The 22406-nt window shown below is 37.7% G+C and overlaps 1 protein-coding gene across 2 annotated transcripts; it reads right to left on the reverse strand.

Moving 5' to 3' along the window:
• Positions 1–1310: 1310 nt before the first annotated feature.
• On the reverse strand, positions 1311–17291 carry LOC149029255 (transcription factor IIIB). 2 transcript variants are annotated; one of them, XM_089141298.1, is made up of 4 exons: positions 17104–17291; positions 16813–16958; positions 14584–14694; positions 1311–1944 (listed from the first exon to the last, which is right to left on the reverse strand). In XM_089141298.1, the coding sequence occupies exons 2-4, from the start codon at positions 16927–16929 to the stop codon at positions 1717–1719; spliced, it is 456 nt and encodes a 151-aa protein (XP_088997424.1). In that variant the 5' UTR covers positions 16930–16958; positions 17104–17291; the 3' UTR covers positions 1311–1716. The 2 variants fall into 2 exon arrangements, with proteins under 2 accessions (XP_088997424.1, XP_088997419.1); XM_089141293.1 differs by having other exon boundaries at positions 1313–1944; positions 16813–16963.
• Between the last annotated feature and the right edge of the window lie 5115 nt (positions 17292–22406).

A 22406-nucleotide genomic window follows, 5' to 3' on the forward strand; every position in this document is an offset into this window, starting at 1 on the left:
ATTTAATGTTCTTTCTTTAGGTTGTAAGCGTGGTTTCTCCGTTTAATAAAGTTAGCTCCTACCAAAAAAATAATAATAATAAATAAAGACTTTTGTTTGGATAATCATGAGGTAAAGAATTTAGTTGCTTTGATTCTAGACATTATTGGTTTAAATAATCTTGATACCCGTGTAACAACACTTTGGATATAACAAAATGATTAGTTAACTAGTGAGACAATTTAGTTCGTTTTCCCATTGTAAATAATTAACGGATTCTCAGCCATTGATATTTTTCAGTATAAATGATATCATCGATATTAACATCTATAATGTGGATGTGAGACTGGTTCAAATAGTTTTTTTTTTTTGGGTAAATGATTCAAATAGATCTAGGGGTGTCGATAAAATTCTGTTGGCTTAAACCTGCCTCGACCTCAGCCGAACCCTGGATTGACTTTTGAACCCAAAGATTATGACTCTATAAAGATGGTGTAAAGTCAGAAAATTTCCTCATCACATGAGTAGAGAATCTGAAATCTACTGTTCACCAATCCCACAACACTTTGTTGGTTTATGAGTTTCAATTGATCAAATTTTGTTTTCACATAGTGATCGGACATGTTTGATGATTTCAAGATCAAAATTTCAACCTGCAATAAGTGCATTCCCCCACAAGAAAGTGAGCATTTTTGCAGCAATAAAAGAGCTATCTAACATGAAGGCCACGGGCATGTTGTCCTTCCTCTGAATTCCATGCCAATATTCATAATCATGTCGATCCATACCTCCTCACCCATCCAAATTCAATCAATCTCAAAAGTCTTCCAAATCTCATGATGGAGCTCTGGGGCCATTCGATTTGTGGTGGGCCCCTCTCTGTTTCCATCTTCCATTGTCTCTATAAAGAGGCAATGGGAGAGAATGTATTCAAGCTCCAAATTAAAAATCATGTTAAATAGATATTATCTAATCAATAATTCTTGTATCCGAATTCGAATAATAAGAGCCTCTTAAGGCCTTCTTTTCTCTTATTGGAGTTATTTCACAAAGACTTACCATGGAAAAAGAAGAAGGGGAAACAAGCACACTTAGAAAATGCAGTATAATTGAGAGTTGTGTATGCTACACTCAAGAAGGATGCATCGCTTCCAAAAAAAATTCTATTGATTTCCTTCCAATAGGCCAGATCATAGATGCAATGATTTACTTCACGGGCAAGGTCTCTGGTTCAAGTTGTAATTCCATTCTAAGGATTTTATATAGTGGTTCCGGAGAACCTAGCTACAAGAGAACCAAGAACGGATTTTCCCCCTGATTTGCCCGACTCTTTGGTCTTACAAAAACACCGATTTTAAGAATGAGTGATTACCCTTCTCCAACCAACTCATTGGTATCAACATTACAAATTTCTGGCACATCGCAAAACAAAGTAATTCAACCTCTTTCCCTAAAATAAAGAGAGAATCTGTATCCTTTTAGCTGTAATGTAAAGTAGAGCATCTCTAACACACTAAAGAAAATAATATTGTTTCAAAGATCTTTCCTTATTTCACTGATTTTACAACCGTAAATGAATATCTCTTGTACCATTCAAACTACTCACAATGGGAGAAATTCACCATAACTGGGCAAAATCACACCTATTGGATGTTAATAATGTTATCCAAGTAGTCAAGAGTGAGGAAACCTACAGCTTACATTTTTATTCTCAAACATGTTAACAATTTTTCACGATCAACTAACCTCACCGCCTTTTTTGTCGAGAGCGGATGCTGTGTCATGCCGTTGGTCCACATTGGACACTTTTGCCATCCTCTCTGCCTCAACTTTCTCAAGTGAAGCCTGTTGCTGCATGGCCTTCACCATTTCCTTCATTCTCTTTTCCTCCCCTTCAAGCTGCGAGTTCATTATAAGCTCGGCCTGCTTGTCAAGTGGCTTGAAGTACTGTTCAATAGCAGCCTCCTGCACATATGAATGGCAAAAATTTATAAAACAAGAAACAAAAAGTGATAGCTTCCATCTGATGCAATGCAACAAAGAGAAGAACTCCATTTCTTCCTCGTGATGAAAACAAACTATGGTAGAACACTTCCAATTCTTGATGAGAGTGCTCATCCAAATCAGATACAATTGAGAGGAAACCTAGTTATAGATTGCCAACCCAATGTTGTGTAAAGCCCAGAAGAAAAATTGCTCGAAACAGCAGTCTGGAATATATATTTTCTTTTAAACTACCTGCGATCAACCCAGTTGATAGGATGGAAATCAGTTCTAGTTTCAGGGAAATTACTCAAAATTAGTGGTTTGGGAACAATAACCTACGGTTTGGTGGAGCAGTTTAGACAAGGGATGAGAGATCAATCGATTTATCCCTGTAGTTAGAAAAGCAGAAAAGTGGTAAAACATGGGAAAATGGAATAGAAAAGCAAGATAAGAGCTTACCACAGGAGTGACTGAGCAATGGAAAGAAATAGAGAAGAAGAGAGAAAAGAGTAGTCAGCTAAAGTGGAGAAAGGCCACAGCTTAAAACCTCACCACAGAGGTAAATAAAGCCCTAGAATTTTGCTTTCATCCAATTCAATTATAATATTCCATTGCTAGACAACATCCAACTCCCTAAGAAACTAAAGACGGGGAAGGGGAAAAAAAAAGGAAACTAGAAACTCAATCAAAATCCTTCCGTAACTAAATCCGACTAAAACAAAAGATCACAATGCAGTCTCAAAACAACTTTCCCCTTTGAACTAGAAGCCAAACTGACTAACAGTTCCAAAAACTAAGACATGTCTGATATGGTAACAGTAAGATAATGAGATTTCCCTATGTAAGTTACTATATTTATGCTTATTTGAACACCAAACACACATCCCCCCCCCCCCCCCCCCCCAAAAAAAAAAAAAAAAACCATTTGCTCCAAAGTTCTAATGTGGATCCACGGGCACATCAATCGGCTTGAATGCTAGCATTCATCTCAGACCAAAGATCCAAAACATATTCCTTTTGTCAGAGACCAGCTCCTTTCCTACTTGAGAAACTTCAAGTCTATGAATATACCTGACGACAACCATTGTCTTTACCAAATATAAATATATCCATGGTATAAATTTTGACCCAAACAGTCGAAATTACTGCATTTTTGGAAAACAAGACGAAACTACAATTATTTCGTCAAAGTCATATGTTTCGACTGGTACGAGATGAAATTTTGATCGATATGATACGAAATTTTGGCACCAACCGAAACGCTACAATAGCAGTTATAAAACTTAACTTTTTTTAGCGGAACCTGCGAAATTTTGTAGGTTCCACTAGTTCCAACTTCCGCCACTGCAGTTTCGACCCCTTCCCTCCCATTTTCTCTGATTTCTTTTTGTTTCTACCCTCATTTGAGCTGATTTTAACTATTCTTTTGCATTCCAACTCCATTCTTGCTCCTCCATTGTTGGTTACGAGAATCAAACAATGTGAGTTAACAAAGTTCCCTTTTTCTTTTTCTATTTTTGGTTTTGTTTATGCCTCAAATCAACTTTAGATTGCTTTCAAATTACAGTAAGTTTCGTCTAGAGGGTTGATCTATGATTATGTGAAGTTAAAATTAATTTTTGGATATTGCTACTTTTTTTTTTTTTTTTTTTTCTGTATTTAAAATTTGTTTTCTAAAATATGTATACTCTTAAAAGACACATGTATACACTCATGTATGAGCTTCAAATTGATGAATGTGAGACACCATCCCTTGATCTATGTTGTGATGGTGTTGAATCAGATTTTTTGTTGCTAATTATTAATTTTAATTGTTTGAAAAATATTAAAACATTTTAAAATTTTATTTAAATAAAAAAAATACTAATTAATTTTGTTACATATTTATAAATAGGAGATTATTTATAGAAGCATTATGTAATTTTTCGAGCTTATTGTAATGCTTTTTAAGATACTTAATGTATATTTTTTATACCAAGCATTTTCTTTCAAAGATGTCAGACATAGATTTGGCGGGAGACCACTTATAGCTGATAGGAAGAAGAGTGAGTGCAATTATTGCAATAAACAAATAGGAGGAGGTGGGGCCACTAGAATGAAGGTGCATCTAGCTGGCGGAAATAGGGATGTAACAGGATGCGAAAAGGTGCCCTCAGAGATCAAGAAGGCAATGGCCTCATACTTGGCTAAGGGAAAGCAAAAGAGGAAAGAGAAGAGAACACTAAGGGAAGAGTTTGAGGATACATGCCTAACTAAATGACCTCCAAGAGCTAGGAGAATAGGATTTTGATCCAGAGGAGCTAGGAGAGTATCGACGTGAGCCTGGCTCAAATTCCGCACAGATGAGGAAGGCAATGATGACGAGTAGGGAGCAAGTGAGGATTGATGAGATGAGGAGGTGGCAAAGGGCTATGGGTTGTGGGTCTTCTAGAGAGCCAGTAGGTATGGGAGGCACACGCAGCTCTCAAGTCCCTATGAGGAGGAGTCAAAGTGTGAGGAAGGAAATTCCTATCCCATAGGCCCCAACACGGGCTCAAGCTTCATCCACACATGCTACAGATCTGGATCTTGAGATTCTTCATAACAATATGGCCCCATTTAAGAGGCCAGAGCAAAAGCAAAGGAAGTTGAAGCACTTGTGGGGGAATGTGAATGAGAAAATAGGGATGGCTTTCTCCAAATGGACTATGTAACATAGTATTCCAACACATACAGTCCAAAGGCCCTACTACAGGGATATGATTGAGGAGATAGCCAGGGCTAAGAGTGGTGTACAGGGGACCACCTCCACATGAGATACATAATGTGTATTTACCTAAGTATAAACAAGACTTGAATGAGTACATTAACGGATTGAAGCCCATGTGAGCTCATTATTGAGTGACTGTGATGGCTACTGGTTGGACTGGTCCCACTAGACAGTCCATCATCAATTTTATGTTGAATTGTGATGGGAGGACAATGTTCCTCAAGTTAGTAAATGCATCCAGTGAGAAGAAAGATGCAAAACATATCTACAAATTGTTGAAGCAAGTGGTGAAGGAGGTTGGAGTGGAGAATGTGGTCCAAATTGTGACTGATAATAGCTCCAACTACAAGAAAGCTAGGTTGAAGATGATAGAGAACCCCAAGTATCAAAACATGCTTCTACCTCTAGTACTAATTTTAATTTTTAAATACATATTACATATACACTTTATGACTTTATGTTGATGCCTTGATGGTTCAATAAATCATTACTAATTTGGAAATCCTTATCTAGATAGATATAGGCTCTTTTGGATTCCATGTGTTGCTCACTGCATTGACCTAATGCTAAAGGACATGGGGAAGGTTACGATTGTGAAGAAGACCGTGGAGCAAGCCTGACAAGTTAGCACCTTCATCTATAACCACACCTATGCACTAAATATGATGAGGGCCAGGTGTCAAGGTGACTAAGTGAGGCCAAACATAACCAGATTTGCTACCAATTGGATAGCACTACAGAGCTTTAAGATTAAGAACACTGGCCTTAGGAGCATGTTTATATCAGCGCAATGGTTTAACTAGAAGGGTTCTTTATCCATAGGAGGAAGGAATCATAGTTGACCATACTCAATGAGACCTTCTGGAATAATGTGAGGATAGCGGTGAAGATACTTGAGCCAGTGGTGCATGTGTTGAAGATGGTAGATCAATAGAGAAGGCTTACTCTACGACACATATGGGCTGCTGTAGATATGATAAAGCCGTAAGTGGCTCAAGTCTACCCACAGGGCAACAAGAAAATCCTTGACATCATCTAACATAGATGGGAGAAGCTGTTGCAACATCCACTACATAAGGCTAGTGAGTTGCTAAGTCTAGTGATCAATTTAATTTTCATTATATTATCACACTATTGATTATTTCCTCTTATTTTTTCTTTTTATTACACAGCAATACTATTTATATCCCAAATACCATTATAAAAACATGTTTGGGATAAGGCAAGATTTGATAGATGCCCAAACTGTAGTGGAGAGGTTGGAAGCGGTTCCATCTAAACAGGTAATCATCCTTATGGAGGTGAGATTGTGATTTGATATTCACAATTCATAGTTCTATACTCAGTTATTAAGTATTAACCTAGTTATTATTTTTTTACTTTATATACTAGATGATGGCATTTAGGAACACCATTGGGAGTTTCGGTCATCCCATGGCCATATTGGGACGAGAATCCGCCCCTAGGGATAAGTAATTCAGCATATATTTAATTAGTTATATTCTATATTTTAGTTACTTAAGTATTGAAATGACTTGGAGTCTATGTTTGTTGCAATTGAATGATGGTTGCAATTTGGCTCTGACGCACCCCACTTGAGTACAATTGCATGCTAAGTGCTCTCCCAGACATGTTTTACCACTAGTTGTGAGTGAAATTGGAGCACCTCCAGCCTCATCCACTTAAAGAGGCACAACCGATTGGATGTGAAGTTCTAAAGGACTTTGTCTACATACACTACAATATGAGATAGAGGAAGAATCATATTAGACAGGGGATGGACAAAGAGAGTAACATGATCGAGTTGGCTAACATATTTGAGATGGATAAAGATGATGATAACCCAGTAGTTGAGTGGATCAAGGACCCTAGAAAGCCTTTACTACATGAGGAGGGAGGTCATCCCAATAGACGTATTGCAGAGAAGATGGGGGCTGATATGGATTACTTCTTGGCCCAAGAGGGGAGTGCACATGCAGTGCCCGCCTATCCATTTGTGTCACACCCTAGTGCATCCACACAGAGTGAGGATTTGATAGTCTGGCCCAACACCGAGGATGATGCGACTCACGCATCCCCAACAACGATGATGATGATGATGGAGGGGATGATAAGATGTTGGGCCTCGTGATCAATATTTAGCTGATCTTAGGGAGACACCACCACCAGCACTAGCAATACATGAGAGTGAGAAATGGGAGGACGACTACCGAGATTCATGGATGAGAGTCAGTTCAGCCATGCGACACAAAATTTAGACCACGGTGGAGCTGCATCTAGAGGCTACAATGTTTCGTCGACATATTCAAGGAAGGGGAAATAGCACAAATATCGCATTTCTGTTACACTAAGTTTGTCTATATGAGTGCTTCTTAACAGCCCAACATTATGCACCGTATAGCATAGTCGGGTTATATTGGCATTCCATTATGGAAATAACGAATCTATCTCTTGTGGGTTGGTTATTAGTCATGACCATAGTTCGAGAATTCATGAAATTTCAGTGAAATATCGCCATTGTTTCACGACTCGTCGAAATTTTGCGAAACTTGAGATTTCTCACGAGATTCAGCAGGGAAAGAAAAAAAAAAGCCAAAAGTTCCGCTCATTTTGAGCAGAACTTTGACAAAGGCTTCTATAGTGTGTTTTGCTTGGTCTTAGGTGATTTTTGGGTGGTTCTTCATCATTTCTCGCATGTTCTTGAGTGGATTGTGCCAGCAAATGCATGCATTGGGTGGATCGAGACTCATTTCAGTTAGATTTGGGAGTTTTTCATCTCTGAAGTATATCCAGTATAAGACCAGATGTGGCGTAAGATGGTATCCTAGTGAGCGAAGCAGTCTTAATAGCTAATCCGTGTTGGTAATAAGTTTCTAATTTACTTCTGTCTCATTCTTCCCTAAACTAAATTTTTTTAAATGCATTTTCGATAGTTATTGGATGGGCATACACCATGGGTTGATATACAAACTCACAATGTCAAATTTTTTTGGAGAGTGGATAATATTTACATTTTTGTGTCAAAATGTATTTTCCTACATATAAAATGTAAAAAAGAAAATGATATATATCTTGTATGGTGATGGAATAAATATATGTTAAACTCCATGGGCCGATCTACAGTATCACAAAGTTAGAATATTTTCCACTCAATAAATATTTATTTTATTTTCCAAAAATTAGTAAAATAATTATAAAAATTATGGAAAATAGGGAAAAGGTTTTGAAAATTATAAAAAAAATTTGAAATGGCTTTCTATATGGTTTTTAAGTGTTGTCCATATGGTTTCATTGCTGACTTTGATATATGTAGCCAATTTTATTGCCCAAAATTTTAAAAATACAGAGGCAAGGGAAAATTTACTAGCTAAGAATATCAATGTTTCTATCTAAAAGAAATTATTTTGACATTGTTTAAGAAATTATGTAAGGAGGACACACAGATCTAGGTTAAACCAATAACTACTTTAGAATTATTACATTTTACAAATTATCAGATTATTTATTAAGCAACTTAATGTTTTTGTTGTAATGCAACTCAATGGTGGGTTCTTTATGACATGAGTGTAGAGAACCAAAGAAAGGTGGTGATCAAGGTCCTCTCATAGACTTACTCTGCCTTTGGATGTGAAAGGAACTACAGCACCTTTTCCTTGATCCACTCGAAGAAGCGGAACAAATTGGGTTTCAATTTCCTCAATAACCTTGTATTCATCCACTATAACATAAGGTGAGGCTCCATCATGTATACACAAGCGCAAAAGTTAAGGGGCAGTGGGATTGGATCAATCTCATCGATGTCTTCATGGTGGAGTCAGACATGGAAAAAAATTCGATCGAAATGGTCGAGATTTCGATCGAAATGCCTGCAAAATTCCAAATCAAAACGAAATGTAGTAGTAGGCACGAAATGTATCCTGTATCATTTCGTATCGACCGATATTTCGGCCCGAAATGATACCTGCGTAGGCTTTAAAGTATCCAATTCGAGCTCATTTTCGACATTTCGACGCTATTTCGACCTACCGAGCCATATCGCCAGAGCCATTTCGACCTCCTGTTGAATTTTTTGCTGATTTCTCTTGTTTTCATCCCCTTTTACACCTAATTTCTAGTATTCCATATCTATTAAACACTTGATTTGCTCCTCCATTTGTGCATTTTCTCAAATCTTGCAAGCTGAGTAACCAACTTCCTCATTTTTTTATTTTTGTTTCATTTGTGCCTTAAATCATGTTAGCTTCCTTTAAAATTTATATATGTTTACTTTAGAGTGTTGATCTATGAATTTGTAGTGTCAAAATTATTTTTTGATTCTACCTACTATTTTTTATTTTTCTGTTATTAAAAATTATTTACTAAATTATGTATATTGCTAAAAATGTATATGTATAGTACATGTATAAGCTTCAAATGAATGTATGTGAGAGTTGAGACACCATATTGCTGTGATGGTGTTGAATTAATTTTTTTTCTTCTGTTAATTATGTAATTTTACTGTATTTAATATATATTTAAATAATTAAAAATATATATATATATATATTTAAATATTAAAAAAACCAATTAATTTCTAATTTAAATTTTAAAATAGCGGAGTATTAGTGGAAGCATGTATGCAATTTTTGGAGCATGTTGTGGATATTTTTAAGATAGTTTATGTGTATTTTATATATTTTAAAATTATTTTTATATTAAAAAATACTTATATAGTTATACATATTTTTTTTTTATATTTAAAAATAGGAGGTTATTATTAGAAGCATGTATGTCATTTTTGGAGCATATTGTGGAGCTTTCAAGATACTTAGTGTGTGTTTCTTGTATCATGCATTCTATTTTAAAGATGTCAGACATAGCTTGGGAACATGGGATGCCACTGACAGCTGATAGGAGGAAGAGCGAGTGTAATTATTGTAAGAAACAAATAGAAGGAGGTGGGGCCACTAGATTGAAGCTGCATCTAGCTGGTGGCAACAGGGATGTAACAGGGTGCCCAGAGGTGCCCGTAGAGGTCAAGAGGGCAATGGCCTCATATATTACTGGTACAAAGCAAAAGAGGAAAGAGAAGAGAACACAGAGGGATGAGTTCGAGGATGCCTGCTTAGATGACCTTCCAAATCCTGAGGGTTATGGTAGGGATGAGCTAGGAGACAGTGACCCTGATCCAAAGGCCGATCAACTGAGGAGGGCGATGATGATGAGAAGGAGCAATAGAGGATTGATGACATGAGGAGCCAACAGAGGGGTCTGGGTTGTGGGTCCTCTAGAGAGCCAGTAGGTATGGGAGGCACAGGTGGCTCCCAAGTCCCTATGAGGAGGTCTCAGAGTGTGAGGCAGGAGGCTCCTATCCCACTAGCCCTTACAAGGGGTCGAGCTTCCTCAGGCACATCCTACGATCCGGATCTTGAGATTCTTCACAATGATCCGGCCCTATTTGCAAGGCCTGAGCATAAACAGAGAAAGTTGAAGCACTTATGGGGGAGTGTGAAGGAGAAAGTGGGGATGGCTTTCTCCAAATGGGCGCATTACCATAGTGTTCCAACACATACAGCCCAGGGGCCCCACTATAGAGATATGATTGAGCAGATAGGCAGGGCTCGGAGTGGTGTACAAGGCCCCACTCCATATGAGATATATAATGTGTATTTGCCTAAGCAAAAAGAGAACATAAATGAGTACATTAAGGGATTAACGCCCATGTGGAATCATTATGGAATGACTCTAATGGCTGATGGTTGGACTGGTCCCACTAGACAGTCCATCATCAATTTCATGTTGAATTGTGATGGGAGGACAGTGTTCCTCAAGTCAGTAGATGCATCCGTGAGAAGAAGGATGCAAAATACATTTACAAATTATTGAAGCAAGTGGTGAAGGAGGTTGGAGTGGAAAATGTGGTTCAAATTGTGACTGATAATGGCTCCAACTACAAGAAAGCTGGGCTGAAGATGCAAGAGAACTCCAGGTATCTACACATATAGTATTAATTTTCATTTGTAAATACATATATTTACATTACACATATACATGTACACTTTATAACTTTGTATTGATGGCTTGATGCCTTGATGGATGGACAGATATAGGCTCTTTTGGACTCCTTGTGCTGTTCACTGCATTGACTTAATGTTGAAGGAGATTGGAAAGGTCAAGCTTGTGAAGAATATCGTGGACCAAGCACGACATGTTAGCACCTTCATATATAACCACACTATGCATTAAAGATGATGAGGGACAAGTGTCAGGGTGAGTTAGTGAGGCCAGGCATAACCAGATTTGCTACTAATTGGATAGCACAGCAGAGCTTTGAGAGTAGGAAGACTGGCCTTAGGAGTATGTTTGCATCAGAGGAGTGGATTAACTGGGAGGGTTCTTCATCAATGGCAGGAAGGAGAGCACAGTTGACCATCCTCGATAAGACTTTCTGGCACAATGTGAGGATAGTGGTGAAGATGCTTGAGCCTGTGGTGAATGTGTTGAGGATGGTAGATCAGCAGAGAAAACCTACTCTACCATACATATTTGCTGCAGTAGGTAGGATGAAGCAGCAAGTTGCTCAGGTCCACTCACGCGGCAACAAGAAAGTCCTTCAAATCATCAACAGTAGATGGGAGTCTATGTTGCCGCATCCACTGCATAAGGCTGGTGAGTTGTTAAGTCTAGTATTTAATTTAATTTTTATTATGTTATCACACTATTAAGCATTAACTATTCCCTTTTATGACATACTTTTTCTTACACAGCATACTATTTAAATCCCAAGTACCATTACAAGGACAATCTTGGGATGAGGCAAGATTTGATGAATGCTGTCCAAACTATAATGGAGAAGTTCGAACCGAAAATAGCTAAACAAGCAATCATCCTTATGGAGGTGAGATAGTGATTTGAATCATTTGATATTCACAATTTGTAGTTTTATACTAAGTCATTAACCTAGTAACTAGTTATTGTTATTTCTCTTTATATATTAGATAAAGACTTTTAGGGATGCCACTGGGAGCTTCAGTCGTGCTGTGGCCGTATCGGGACAGGAAACCGCCCTGCAGATAAGTTCATTCATTTATTTCATTATACATTTAATTATTATATTCTATCTTTAATTTAGTTATTTAAGTATTAAAATGACTTGGAGTCTATGTTTGTTGCAGCTGAGTGGTGGTTGCAATTTGGACGTGACTCACACCACTTGAATGTGATTGCAAGCAAAGTGCTCTCCCAGACATGTTCTGCCACTGGTTGTGAGCGAAATTGGAGCACCTTCAGCCTCATTCACTCGAAGAGGGGCAACCGATTGGGTGTGAAGCGTCTAGAGGACCTTGTCTACCTACACTATAATATGAGACTGAGAGAGGATCATATTAGACAGGGGATGAATAGAGAGAGCACCAATATCGAGTTGGCCGACATATTTGAGATGGATGATGATGATAACCCAGTAGTTGACTGGATCAGGGATAGTGGAGACGGATTGCTGGATGAGGAGGGAGGTCTTCCCAATAGTCAGATTGTAGAGGAGATGGGGGCTGATGTGGGGGACTTCATGGCCCAGGAGGGGAGGCCACATGCACAGCCCGCCCGTCCCTTCGTACCACACCCTAGTGCATCCACCCAGAGTGAGGATTTGATTTTCTAGTCCGACACTGAGGATGAGGTGACTCAGGCCTCCGGCGATGACGACGATGGTGGTGATGCTGACGATGGCGATGACAGTGATGATGGAGGGGATGAGGAGGGTGTGGGAACTCATGATCAGGATTCAGCTGATCCTAGGGACAGACCACCACCACCAGCAGTACGTGAGAGTCAAGGGGGGGGGGAGGACGACCACCAAGATTCACAGGAGAGAGTCAGTTCACCCACACGACACAGGATTCAGACCATACTGGAGTTGCATCTTGAGGCAAAAATGTTTCCTCTACATATTTGAAGAAGGGGAAGGGGAGACAGCACGGCTGGAGCACAGAGGACACGCCATCATATGGGTCCTACCGTCCATCCGATGCCAAGAGCTTGGTGGGATCTATGAGATCGATGAGCATTGATGATGCTAGAGACTCCTCCACCTCCAGAGGATCCGGATGGCATAGGCCTGCACAATCCTCATATGATACTGTTGTGGAGAGTATTGGTTCTACCGAGTCGACTTATGGTTATGGACCATATGGTGTCCCTCCTGGCTATCAGATTCAGGGTTAGGCCAGTTAGCCACGAGTGGAACCTTATGGTTATGGAGCGGCCTATGGTGTCCCTCCCACTGTCGATTATCGGAGTCAGCCACTGGGACCTTATCAGTATCCTTATCCTTCTCCTAGTCCTGAGAGCCAGGGTGCTCTTTCATTTGTTGAGTAGATCTTCCACACTATTCCACAGCCACAAGGCCCACCACCACCAGTTCCTTTGGAGATTCACAACTTCCCACCGTCAGGAAATCTTATGCATGTGGATGAGGCCAAGTACAGAGATGCAGTTGTTGACTATGTCCAAAACTATATGGGGCAAACATCATGGGAGTTATATTGTCATTTGTATGGGGTGCCGACGGAAGAGGAAGACCTTGAGGCTTGAATAGAATAGACTTGTAACTTGTAAGTAATAACATTCCTGCTTCTTCTCTGATTCATGTACTATATACTTGGAATGTTGGATACTTGGATGTTACATTTTCAGTAGTTTTTTAGTAAACTAGTAGTTCTATAGTGTTTATTATGCTTGAAATAGATAGTATGCAAAAATCCAAGTCAATTTGAGTGCATTTGAGGCTCGAAATTGACTTTTCAAGAGTTAGATAAAAAGTATCCAGTTTCGGTCGAAATTTCGACCGAAACATGGAAATTTCGACCTTTTCCAAGGTCAAAATGTTCATATCGATCGAAATTTTTTCCTTGCTCACAATTTGATCCTGAAGACAATGCAAGACAGGTAAGAGGAATCCAATGCTCTTGATTGGTTTTTCTTTTTCTCAACAGTCGGCGACCCAGAAATTCTTCCGGAGTAGACCAATTTAATGGTTCTAAAAATAGGAGGTAGGAAAGGATACATAGCTAGTTAATCTGGAGCTTTTTGTGCTCTTTGGTAACACTCCTGTGGACAGCTTCTGGTGCTTTTCTGCTTCGTGGGAGAGAAAACAGATTGGAAAAATGTGATGCCTCTCTACTAGTCAACTAGACTACTATAGTGGAACAGGAAGCAAAAACGACATGGATCAAAGGCCCAGCTCAAGGCTGTTTTTAATTAAATAAACCTAATTAAAGTGATTTCTCTGCATTATAAATTCTAAGAAACAGATCAGACAAGCTACTCCAGTCACTTCTATAATATGGAGCAGTTTATTCAATTCTTATTACATGACAGGAAGGTCAAAAATCAAAACAGCGATCAAATCACACAAATATGTCCCAAAGAATGCAAAAATTGAGCACATGTAAAGCAGGAGTCTGAAATTTATTCCAAAACATTCTAAGCCATTGTATAACAAATGTTTGATGCTTGTATGTTGAAACATTGAACCATCTACCTGTTCTATATATTTAATAAAAAATATCAATAAAAAAAGGAGTAAGTTAGCTTAAGAGACAATAAATGTCATGCTGTTAAGGCAATTCTATACATATTCACCATTTGACAGTTAGTTGGCCTCAGTATATCTCAAAATATGAACATCAATATTATTGGTGAAGTTTGAAAATTATCTGATCATGTTCAATTAGAAAAATCATAAAACAGTTAACTGAATAAACTATCAAAGGCATTGCAAAAAGTGAATCAGTTAGGCATGACTTTCCATGTGGAGATCCTTTCTTTTGGATTCCCTCATTCCTTTCATTCCTTGATTTTTTTTATAACTTATTCGAACTAGGACTTACAGTTTTTTCAAGTTGCCGATTCACTTCCTGCATCTCCTCAACCATACGGCGAACCTCTGATAAAATAACCTGCTCCGGTATCTTTCTTAATTCTGCCTTCCTTTCTTGCTTCTAATAAATGAAAGGAAGAAGAGAAATGACCAAGAATGAAGAAAAGAAAAACCAAGCTGCGAGAAGAGCAAGAAGTAGAATGTACATAAATTCACAAACAAGGCCATTGCATAAACCTTTTTTACCAGGGTAGCAGTGACAACCAAAACACAAGGTCCAATTACCTCAAGGGCACGCCACTTAAGATGAGTGTAAAAATGATTTTTCATCCCATGTGTCATGCTGATTTAAATTTTAATTGCATGTAAAACTTGACTTAGTAAACCTCATAAGTGTCATATAGCACACACATATGATACAGCTATAGGTGTTTCCTTGCCCGCACTTCCATTAATGCATTGAAGGCTAGTTTAACAGATGGTGGTTTATCTTGATTTGAAATAAAAAAAAAATGCAAAGAATAAAGAAGCCAGCATGATTGACAAGCTCAGAACAACTTGGAGCAGAATCAATTAGGGCCTTGAGATCACCTTCATCATTGTAATCTAATGAAAACTAGGTAAAAAGAATAGACAGAGGAAAAACCACAGCATGCAAAGGATTCTCCATTTTTCAAAAACTATTGCAATATTTGAGTCCCTACTTATCACTTCCAGACATTATTCTTCAGGCTAATTTTTGGAAGGCTACAACTAGAGTGTTTACTATGAACTGGACCTGTTTGAGAGCTTGCTCATCTACTTTTACTACAGCACCACCATCACTACCAACAACAACAACAACAAGCCTTATCCCAACTAAATGGGGTCAGTAACATGGATTCTTGCCTTCCAATCAGCTCTGTTCAAGGTCATACTAGGTATAAGACCCAATGCATGCATCTCTTTTCTCACCACTTTTCGTAAGGTTATTTTAGGTCTGCCCTTATCTTTTTGAGTTATTTCAACTGGATTAAATCACTTATTCATAAGGTGGCATTTAAAGGCCTCCATTGAACAAGGCCATGCCATCTCAACAACGTTCTCATAGCTTATCTCAGGGATAATCCGAAACCAAACTCTGACATAAATCATTCTTTAGTTTATCCTTCCTTATTTGGCACCCATCCATCTCTTCATCCTTATTTCTAATACCCTACATCACCTACATCACCAACATCCTCCATATACAGGTTGTTCATGAAGAGACTAACTTTTAGATTCCAGGCAGCTTAAGATTTCAAAGGTTCTGGATTACTTCCGGTTAAGAAGTTGTTCTCATTTTCTGCAATTGGACAGTTTTCACCCCCAGTTTAATTGCTGGGAAACACTGATTGTCTAATCAATTTGTCAGTTGTTTCAATCTTACTGCGTTCTTTCCCTCTTGGTATCAAGCTGTTAATGTTAATCACTTTCTTCAACATCAAGGAGAAGACCCACTGTGACTGCTAAGTGGTGACAAATATGCGAATGGGCTAAGGTTGAAAAAAAAAAGCACACATTTTAAATAGCAAAACAGAATTCATATAACCAACCAAACCTACTCGGAAGTTGGAATATGGTTTAGTCAAATGGAAAGCTATAATTCCACAGCAGATTTTATTGGATACACTACTTTTAAATCATATCTAAAGAATTTGCTGTTAAACAGATGGAGCAGAAATTAGCACCAGCGGGACTTTAAGAAAATTAAGTATGGTGTACATGCTCAGAAAACCCATCTAAAGAGCTTAGACATAAGTAGATAATAGGATTTGGCATCCCTATCACTCTATGATCAAGCCCCAAAATTTTCAAAACCTTAAAACTTGTTAAGCCTATTTCAATCTGCTTATCGAATCTTTGCACAGCTGAAATTTGATTAGACTATGACAACTCCATAATCTACCATATCTTAAGAATGATGTTTTGTGGGTTTCCATATTCATCAGACTACCATAACATTTTAAAGTTTGAGCAGATATCAATATGTTTTGACATCAAAATTTTGAGCTTTTAATACTACGTTTCAGGCGCAACCTGAGTAATGTCTACCCTGGATCTTTCTGGTTTACAAAAATTTAGCTCAAATATTGATTTGAGTCTTCGCTCTTTCCGTTTATACAGTTGGGTCTTGGATAAGCAGGATTTGGCGTTATACCGCATTGCCAAAAGAATATCCAATGCTACTAAAAGCCAGAGTACAATGAAAGATAGAAACCTGTTCAAGTCGTTGTTGAAGTTGCAATCTATAAGATCTAATCCTTCTTTCCTCATACCCAGAGAGCACCCTAACATAGAACAATGCTTTCCTCCCAAACTCCAAGATTTTTTCCATGACGACCAGCTCTAGAAATTTGAATAGCCCTGCACTTAAAAATTAAAAAGCAAAGAATTTAACACCAGAATTTGTAAGCTCAAAACTGAAATATACAAATCTCGCAAAAAAAAAAACCTGAGGTATAAGTCGAATTTCATAATTCACAGACCTCGAACAATCTATTAGCCATACCTCAGTTCTGATTTCCCTCAAAAGGAAATATTGCAACGAACCAAAGATCATTGACGAAGTGCTATACCACCATGGAAAGCCGGTGGAGAGATCGATTTACGGTATCCGATTCGCAAACCGCAAGTGAGGTAAGAACCAACGGTGTAGCACTTGGCTGCCGGTGAAAATGTTGAGAACTTGAGAACAGTATTTGCAAGTACCGTGTAAATGGATCGGATTCGGCCCGGTATACTCCGGTGTATCAGAATCCGATAAAGCAGAACCGCTATCCACCCTGATCTCACATCTAACGAAATTTTAGAAAAAAAATTCGTAATGGTGAATTTTTTTAAAAATATTTACTTAATAAGATTTTTTTTAAAATTTTACTCAAATAGATTCTATTTTTGAAAATGATTATCACATCCCAAGTTTTGTAATAATTTCTCTCGCCCAACTAATATTCTACCATTACCTATATAAATTACTCTCAAGTTTTTCATTGCAAATGATAAATTTGACGAATGATAGGAGGACTGAGAGGCGAGAGCTATAAAAGACAAGAGGTTGCCCGCCTTAGAATTTGCCAAGAGATTGAATGAATTGATAAGCAGTGGTGGAGCCACTAAGGGACTAGGGGGCCATGGCCCCCTGGATTTTTCAAAATTTATTTTAATTCCTTTAATATTTTTAACTCCGTCAGTGTTTCGCTGTCGGTCCCAAGCCCGGGTAAAGGAGGAGGGTTGGTGCGTCAGGTCGGCAGCCGGCACCGGAAAGAATCTAGCCAAACCTTTTTTTCATGGATTCGATTACTAATAAAAAAAATAAAAATAAAAACTAGGCCGTTCCCCGACAAAAGAAGCAACGTGCTACACTATGGCCCGGGTGTCGTGATAAGTGGGCAAGGGTTAGCTAGGGCGTCCCCTGTAAGCGACGCATTGCATCGGCGCCCGGATGCGGTGATAAGTAGGCAAGGGTTCCCGCACCGTGGACGAGTGTGGGTAAAGAAGCTAGTCCATAAGCATAGGATTAGATTGGCATCTTGGAACATAGGATCTTTAACTGGTAAGAGCTTAGAATTGATTGATGTTATGAGGAGAAGAAGGATTAATGTAGCTTGCATCCAAGAGACTAGATGGAGGGGTAAAAAAGCCAAAGAGTTGGATGACCTTAAACTTTGGTATACTGGGGATTAAACAAATAAAAATGGAGTGGGTATAATAGTGGATAAAGATTTAAAAAATGATGTGGTAGATGTTAAAAGAGTGGGTGATAGGATTATTGCTATCAAGCTTATAATGGAGAAAGAATGCATAAATATAATTTGTGCATATGCACCTCAAGTAGGATTAGATGAAAGTCTAAAGCTAGAATTTTGGGAAAGTATGGATGGATTAATGCAAGGAATTCGTCAAGGAGAAAAGATTATCATAGGAGGTGATTTAAATGGACTTATTGAAAAAGATCAAAGAGGATATGAGAGTGTTCATGGAGGATATGGTTTTGGAGAAAGGAATGAGGAGGGGATTTCAATTTTGGATTTTGCTACTGCTTTTGATCTATCTATATTAAATACTTACTTCAAAAAGAGAGATGAACATTTAATTACTTTCAAAAGTGGACAGCATAGAAGCCAAATAGATTTCTTCCTAACTAGAAGGACTGATAGATTGTTGTGCAAGGATTGCAAGATGATACCGGGGGAAAGCTTAACTGCACAACATAGACTTGTGGTCTTGGATATGTACTTAGTCCCAAGAACACATAAAAGGTCCAAGGTAAACTATCCCAGAATAAGATGGTGGAATTTGAAAGGAGAGTACTCTAAATCCTTCATTAATGAAGTAGTCAAACAAGGAAAATGGGATTTTAAAGGGGATACCAATGCAATGTGGAATGAGATGGCTATGTGTATTAAGAAGGTGGCTAAAGATGTTCTAGGTGAATCAAAAGGAAAGACCCATTCTTATAGAGAGACGTGGTGGTGGGATAATGAGGTTCAAGCTGCCATTAGGAATAAAAAAGCTAGTTTTAAGGCATGGCAAAGAACTAAAGATGTTAAGGATCTTCATAGGTATAGGTTGGATAGAAATGAAGCTAAGAAAATTGCAGGAAAAGCAAGGGAAAGGAAGTATGAAGAGTTGTATAATAAATTGGGCACAAAGGAAGGGGGAAAATCTATTTATAAGATAGCTAAGATGAGGGATAGGAAGAGTAGAGATCTTGACCATGTTAGATGTATTAAAAATGGAGATGGTAAAGTATTAGTTTGTGAGGAGGATATTAAGAAAAGATAGGAAACCTATTTCTCTAGTTTACTAAATGAGCATTCTTCAAGCACTTATGTTTCGGACGATTACACTTTTCACCAAGGCACCAAGGTCCGAACTTATATACGTAGAATTTCGATGTCCGAAGTAAAAGAAGCTTTAAGGAGGATGAAACTTGGCAAGACACAAGGTCCTGATGAAATCTCAATTGAAGTATGGAAGAGCTTAGGAACCCATGGACTAGTTTGGTTGACTAAGTTGTTTAATAAGATTATGAGCACAGGGAAAATGCTAGATGATTGGAGGAGAAGTGTTGTGGTTCCAATTTACAAAAATAAAGGAGATATTCAAAGTTGTAATAACTATAGGGGCATTAAATTGATGAGCCATACGATGAAATTATGGGAGAGAATAATTGAAACCCGTTTGAGACACTTAACTACAGTTACGGAGAACCAATTTGGGTTTATGCCGGAAAGATCTACAACGGAAGCTATTTACTTAATTAGGAGACTTATGGAAAGGTATAGAGAATGTAGGAAAGATCTTCATATGGTATTTATTGACCTAGAAAAAGCTTATGATAGAGTCCCTAGAGCGTTAATTTGGCAAGTACTAGAGAAAAGAAGTGGTGCAAGTAAATATATAGATATAGTTAAGGATATGTATGATGGTTCGGTGACTAGTGTTAGAACAGTGGGGGGACAAAGTAATGAATTCCCGATAACAGTTGGGTTACATCAAGGGTCAACTTTAAGCCCATATCTATTTGCACTTGGTAATGGATGAATTAACCAAAGACATTCAAGATGAGGTCCCCCGGTGTATGCTTTTTGCGGATGATATTGTGTTGATTGATGAGACCCAAGTGGGGATTAATACCAAATTAGAATCATGGAGATTAGTTTTGGAATCAAAAGGCTTTAAACTTAGTAGATCGAAGACAGAATATTTAGTTTGTAACTTTAGTCATGATCGGCCAGATGATGAGGTGGTGATACTTGACGATAAAGAGATTCCTCAGAGTGATTATTTTAGGTACCTAGGTTCAATCATAAGTAAAAGAGGTGATTTGGAAGATGAGGTTTCCCAAATAATTAAAATAGGGTGGATGAAGTGGAGAGGTGCGTCCGGGGTCTTATGTGATCGGCGTATTCCATTAAAGCTTAAAGGAAAATTTTATAGGACCGTTATTCGACCAGCAATGATGTACAGGTCAGAGTGTTGGGCTGTTATAAAAAATCATATAGATAAACTCTGTGTAGCAGAAATGAGGATGCTAAGATGGATGAGTGGCAAAACTAGGATGGATAAGATAAGAAACGATCATATTAGAGTTGTGCTGGGAGTTGCTCCCATAAGTGATAAGCTTAGAGAAAGTCGTTTGAGGTGGCACGACCACGTTCAACGGAGACCTATAAATGTTCCTATACGGAGAAGTGATATAATCCATATTGAAGGAACTAGAAGAGCTAGGGGTAGACCTAAGATAACCTTAGGAGAAGTGGTGAGAAAGGATATGTATAGCTTAGGCCTTGTATCTAGCATGGCCTCGAACAGAACTGATTGGAGGGCAAGAATCCATGTAGCCGACCCCATTTAGTTGGGACAAGGCTTATTGTTGTTGTTGTTGTTACTTTCTTTCATTTTTCCACTTTTTTCTTTTCTCACATGTGAAATATCATTATTTGCCCCCCCCCCCATATTGAAAACAAATTTTATAGGTAAAATAATGGGTATAAATGTCATCCCTAGTGAAAAACTAACTCCTCAATCCCTATTTATTCTCCATCTTTTCTCTCTCACATCTTTTATTCCTATTTATTCTCTTCTCTTTCTATATAAACGCGGGTTAAATGAAATTTTTGAAAAAAAAATCTTATTAGATATTCAAAATATAATTCTAATTAGAAACAAACTCTTCAATCCCTATTTATTCTTTCCTGTCTCTTCTTTTCTTCCAATTTATACTCTTCCGTTTATTTCTTTCTATTTTTTTGGGTAGAATTCTTTCTTCCTATTTATTATTCCCTTTCTATAAGCGTGGGTTAAGGAAAATTTGGTAAAAAATATTCTCTACAATTAGGTACTCTTTCTGTTTCTCAATTTATTTATTGTTTCTTTTTCTCATTTGTTTGTTATTCTTTATTTGATTTTATATATTTTGTTTTTGTTTTTGTTTTTTTTATTTTTTATTTCTTCTGCAATTTTTTGTTATTTGATTTTATATTGTGAATAAAATGGCAATAGTTAGTAATTGGTTTGCATCTAACTTTTTAGGGTTGAAGTCATGTGTATTTATTTTTGTACTATGCTTTAATTTACCTATATCTTGTTGAAAAAAAAATATCATTATCAATAATTTATTTATTTTTGTCAAATATGTGTGGGCCCTACAAAATATATGTGGGTCTAATCCTTAATAAAATAAAATAATTCATAGGTGGGACCCCCAATGGGTTTTATAAAAGCCCACACAATATGTATGGCGAAAAAGCATTAGTGATTCCCCAATCTGGACTTCCATTCTTCGACCCCCCCCATATTGAATCCTGGCTCCGCCCCTGTTGATAAGTATTTCTCACAAGTTTTTATATAAATGATTGAGTGTAATTTCGGCAAGTTATGGTAGAAATAAAATATTAGTTTGGGGGAAATTTATCACAAAACTTGGGATTTGGTAATTGTTTTCAAAAAATATGATCCATTTAAATAAATTTTTTTGAAAAATACCTTAGTAGATTTTGTTTTAAATCTAACCATTTGGGAAAATTTTCCCTTTTTTTTATAAAAATAAATAGGGTCACAAACCCAAAGGAAAGGAAAAACTAAGTCATAAAAGAAATATGATCTGCTTGAAGGACCTCCTCTAGCTCTAGAGGAGCATCTTGAAAGAACGTCCAAGCACTCTATGGGCCTGTTTGGTTGCACGAGTCTGGAAATTTCAAATATCTAGAGATTTCAAATCTATGGAGTCATAATTTATAAAATTAACTGTTTGGTTCATCGAATATGTGGAATGAAATCTATGGATTCATCAATGATTTTTGTAAA

The sequence above is a fragment of the Hakea prostrata genome, chromosome 1, assembly GCF_041222555.1.
Source record: "Hakea prostrata isolate BN-2017 chromosome 1, UWA_Hpros_2, whole genome shotgun sequence".
NCBI lineage: Eukaryota > Viridiplantae > Streptophyta > Magnoliopsida > Proteales > Proteaceae > Hakea > Hakea prostrata.

What these genes read in the sequence shown, in the direction of transcription:
- LOC149029255 (XM_089141298.1), bottom strand. Translation starts at nt 16,929, where the DNA reads ATGGAAAAAATCTTGGAGTTTGGGAGGAAAGCATTGTTCTATGTTAGG. An exon ending in TTCAACAACGACTTGAACAG is followed by an intron (nt 14,695 to 16,812) that starts GTTTCTATCTTT and finishes TTCATTTATTAG; the next exon opens with AAGCAAGAAAGGAAGGCAGA. An exon ending in ATCGGCAACTTGAAAAAACT is followed by an intron (nt 1,945 to 14,583) that starts GTAAGTCCTAGT and finishes TCATATGTGCAG; the next exon opens with GAGGCTGCTATTGAACAGTA.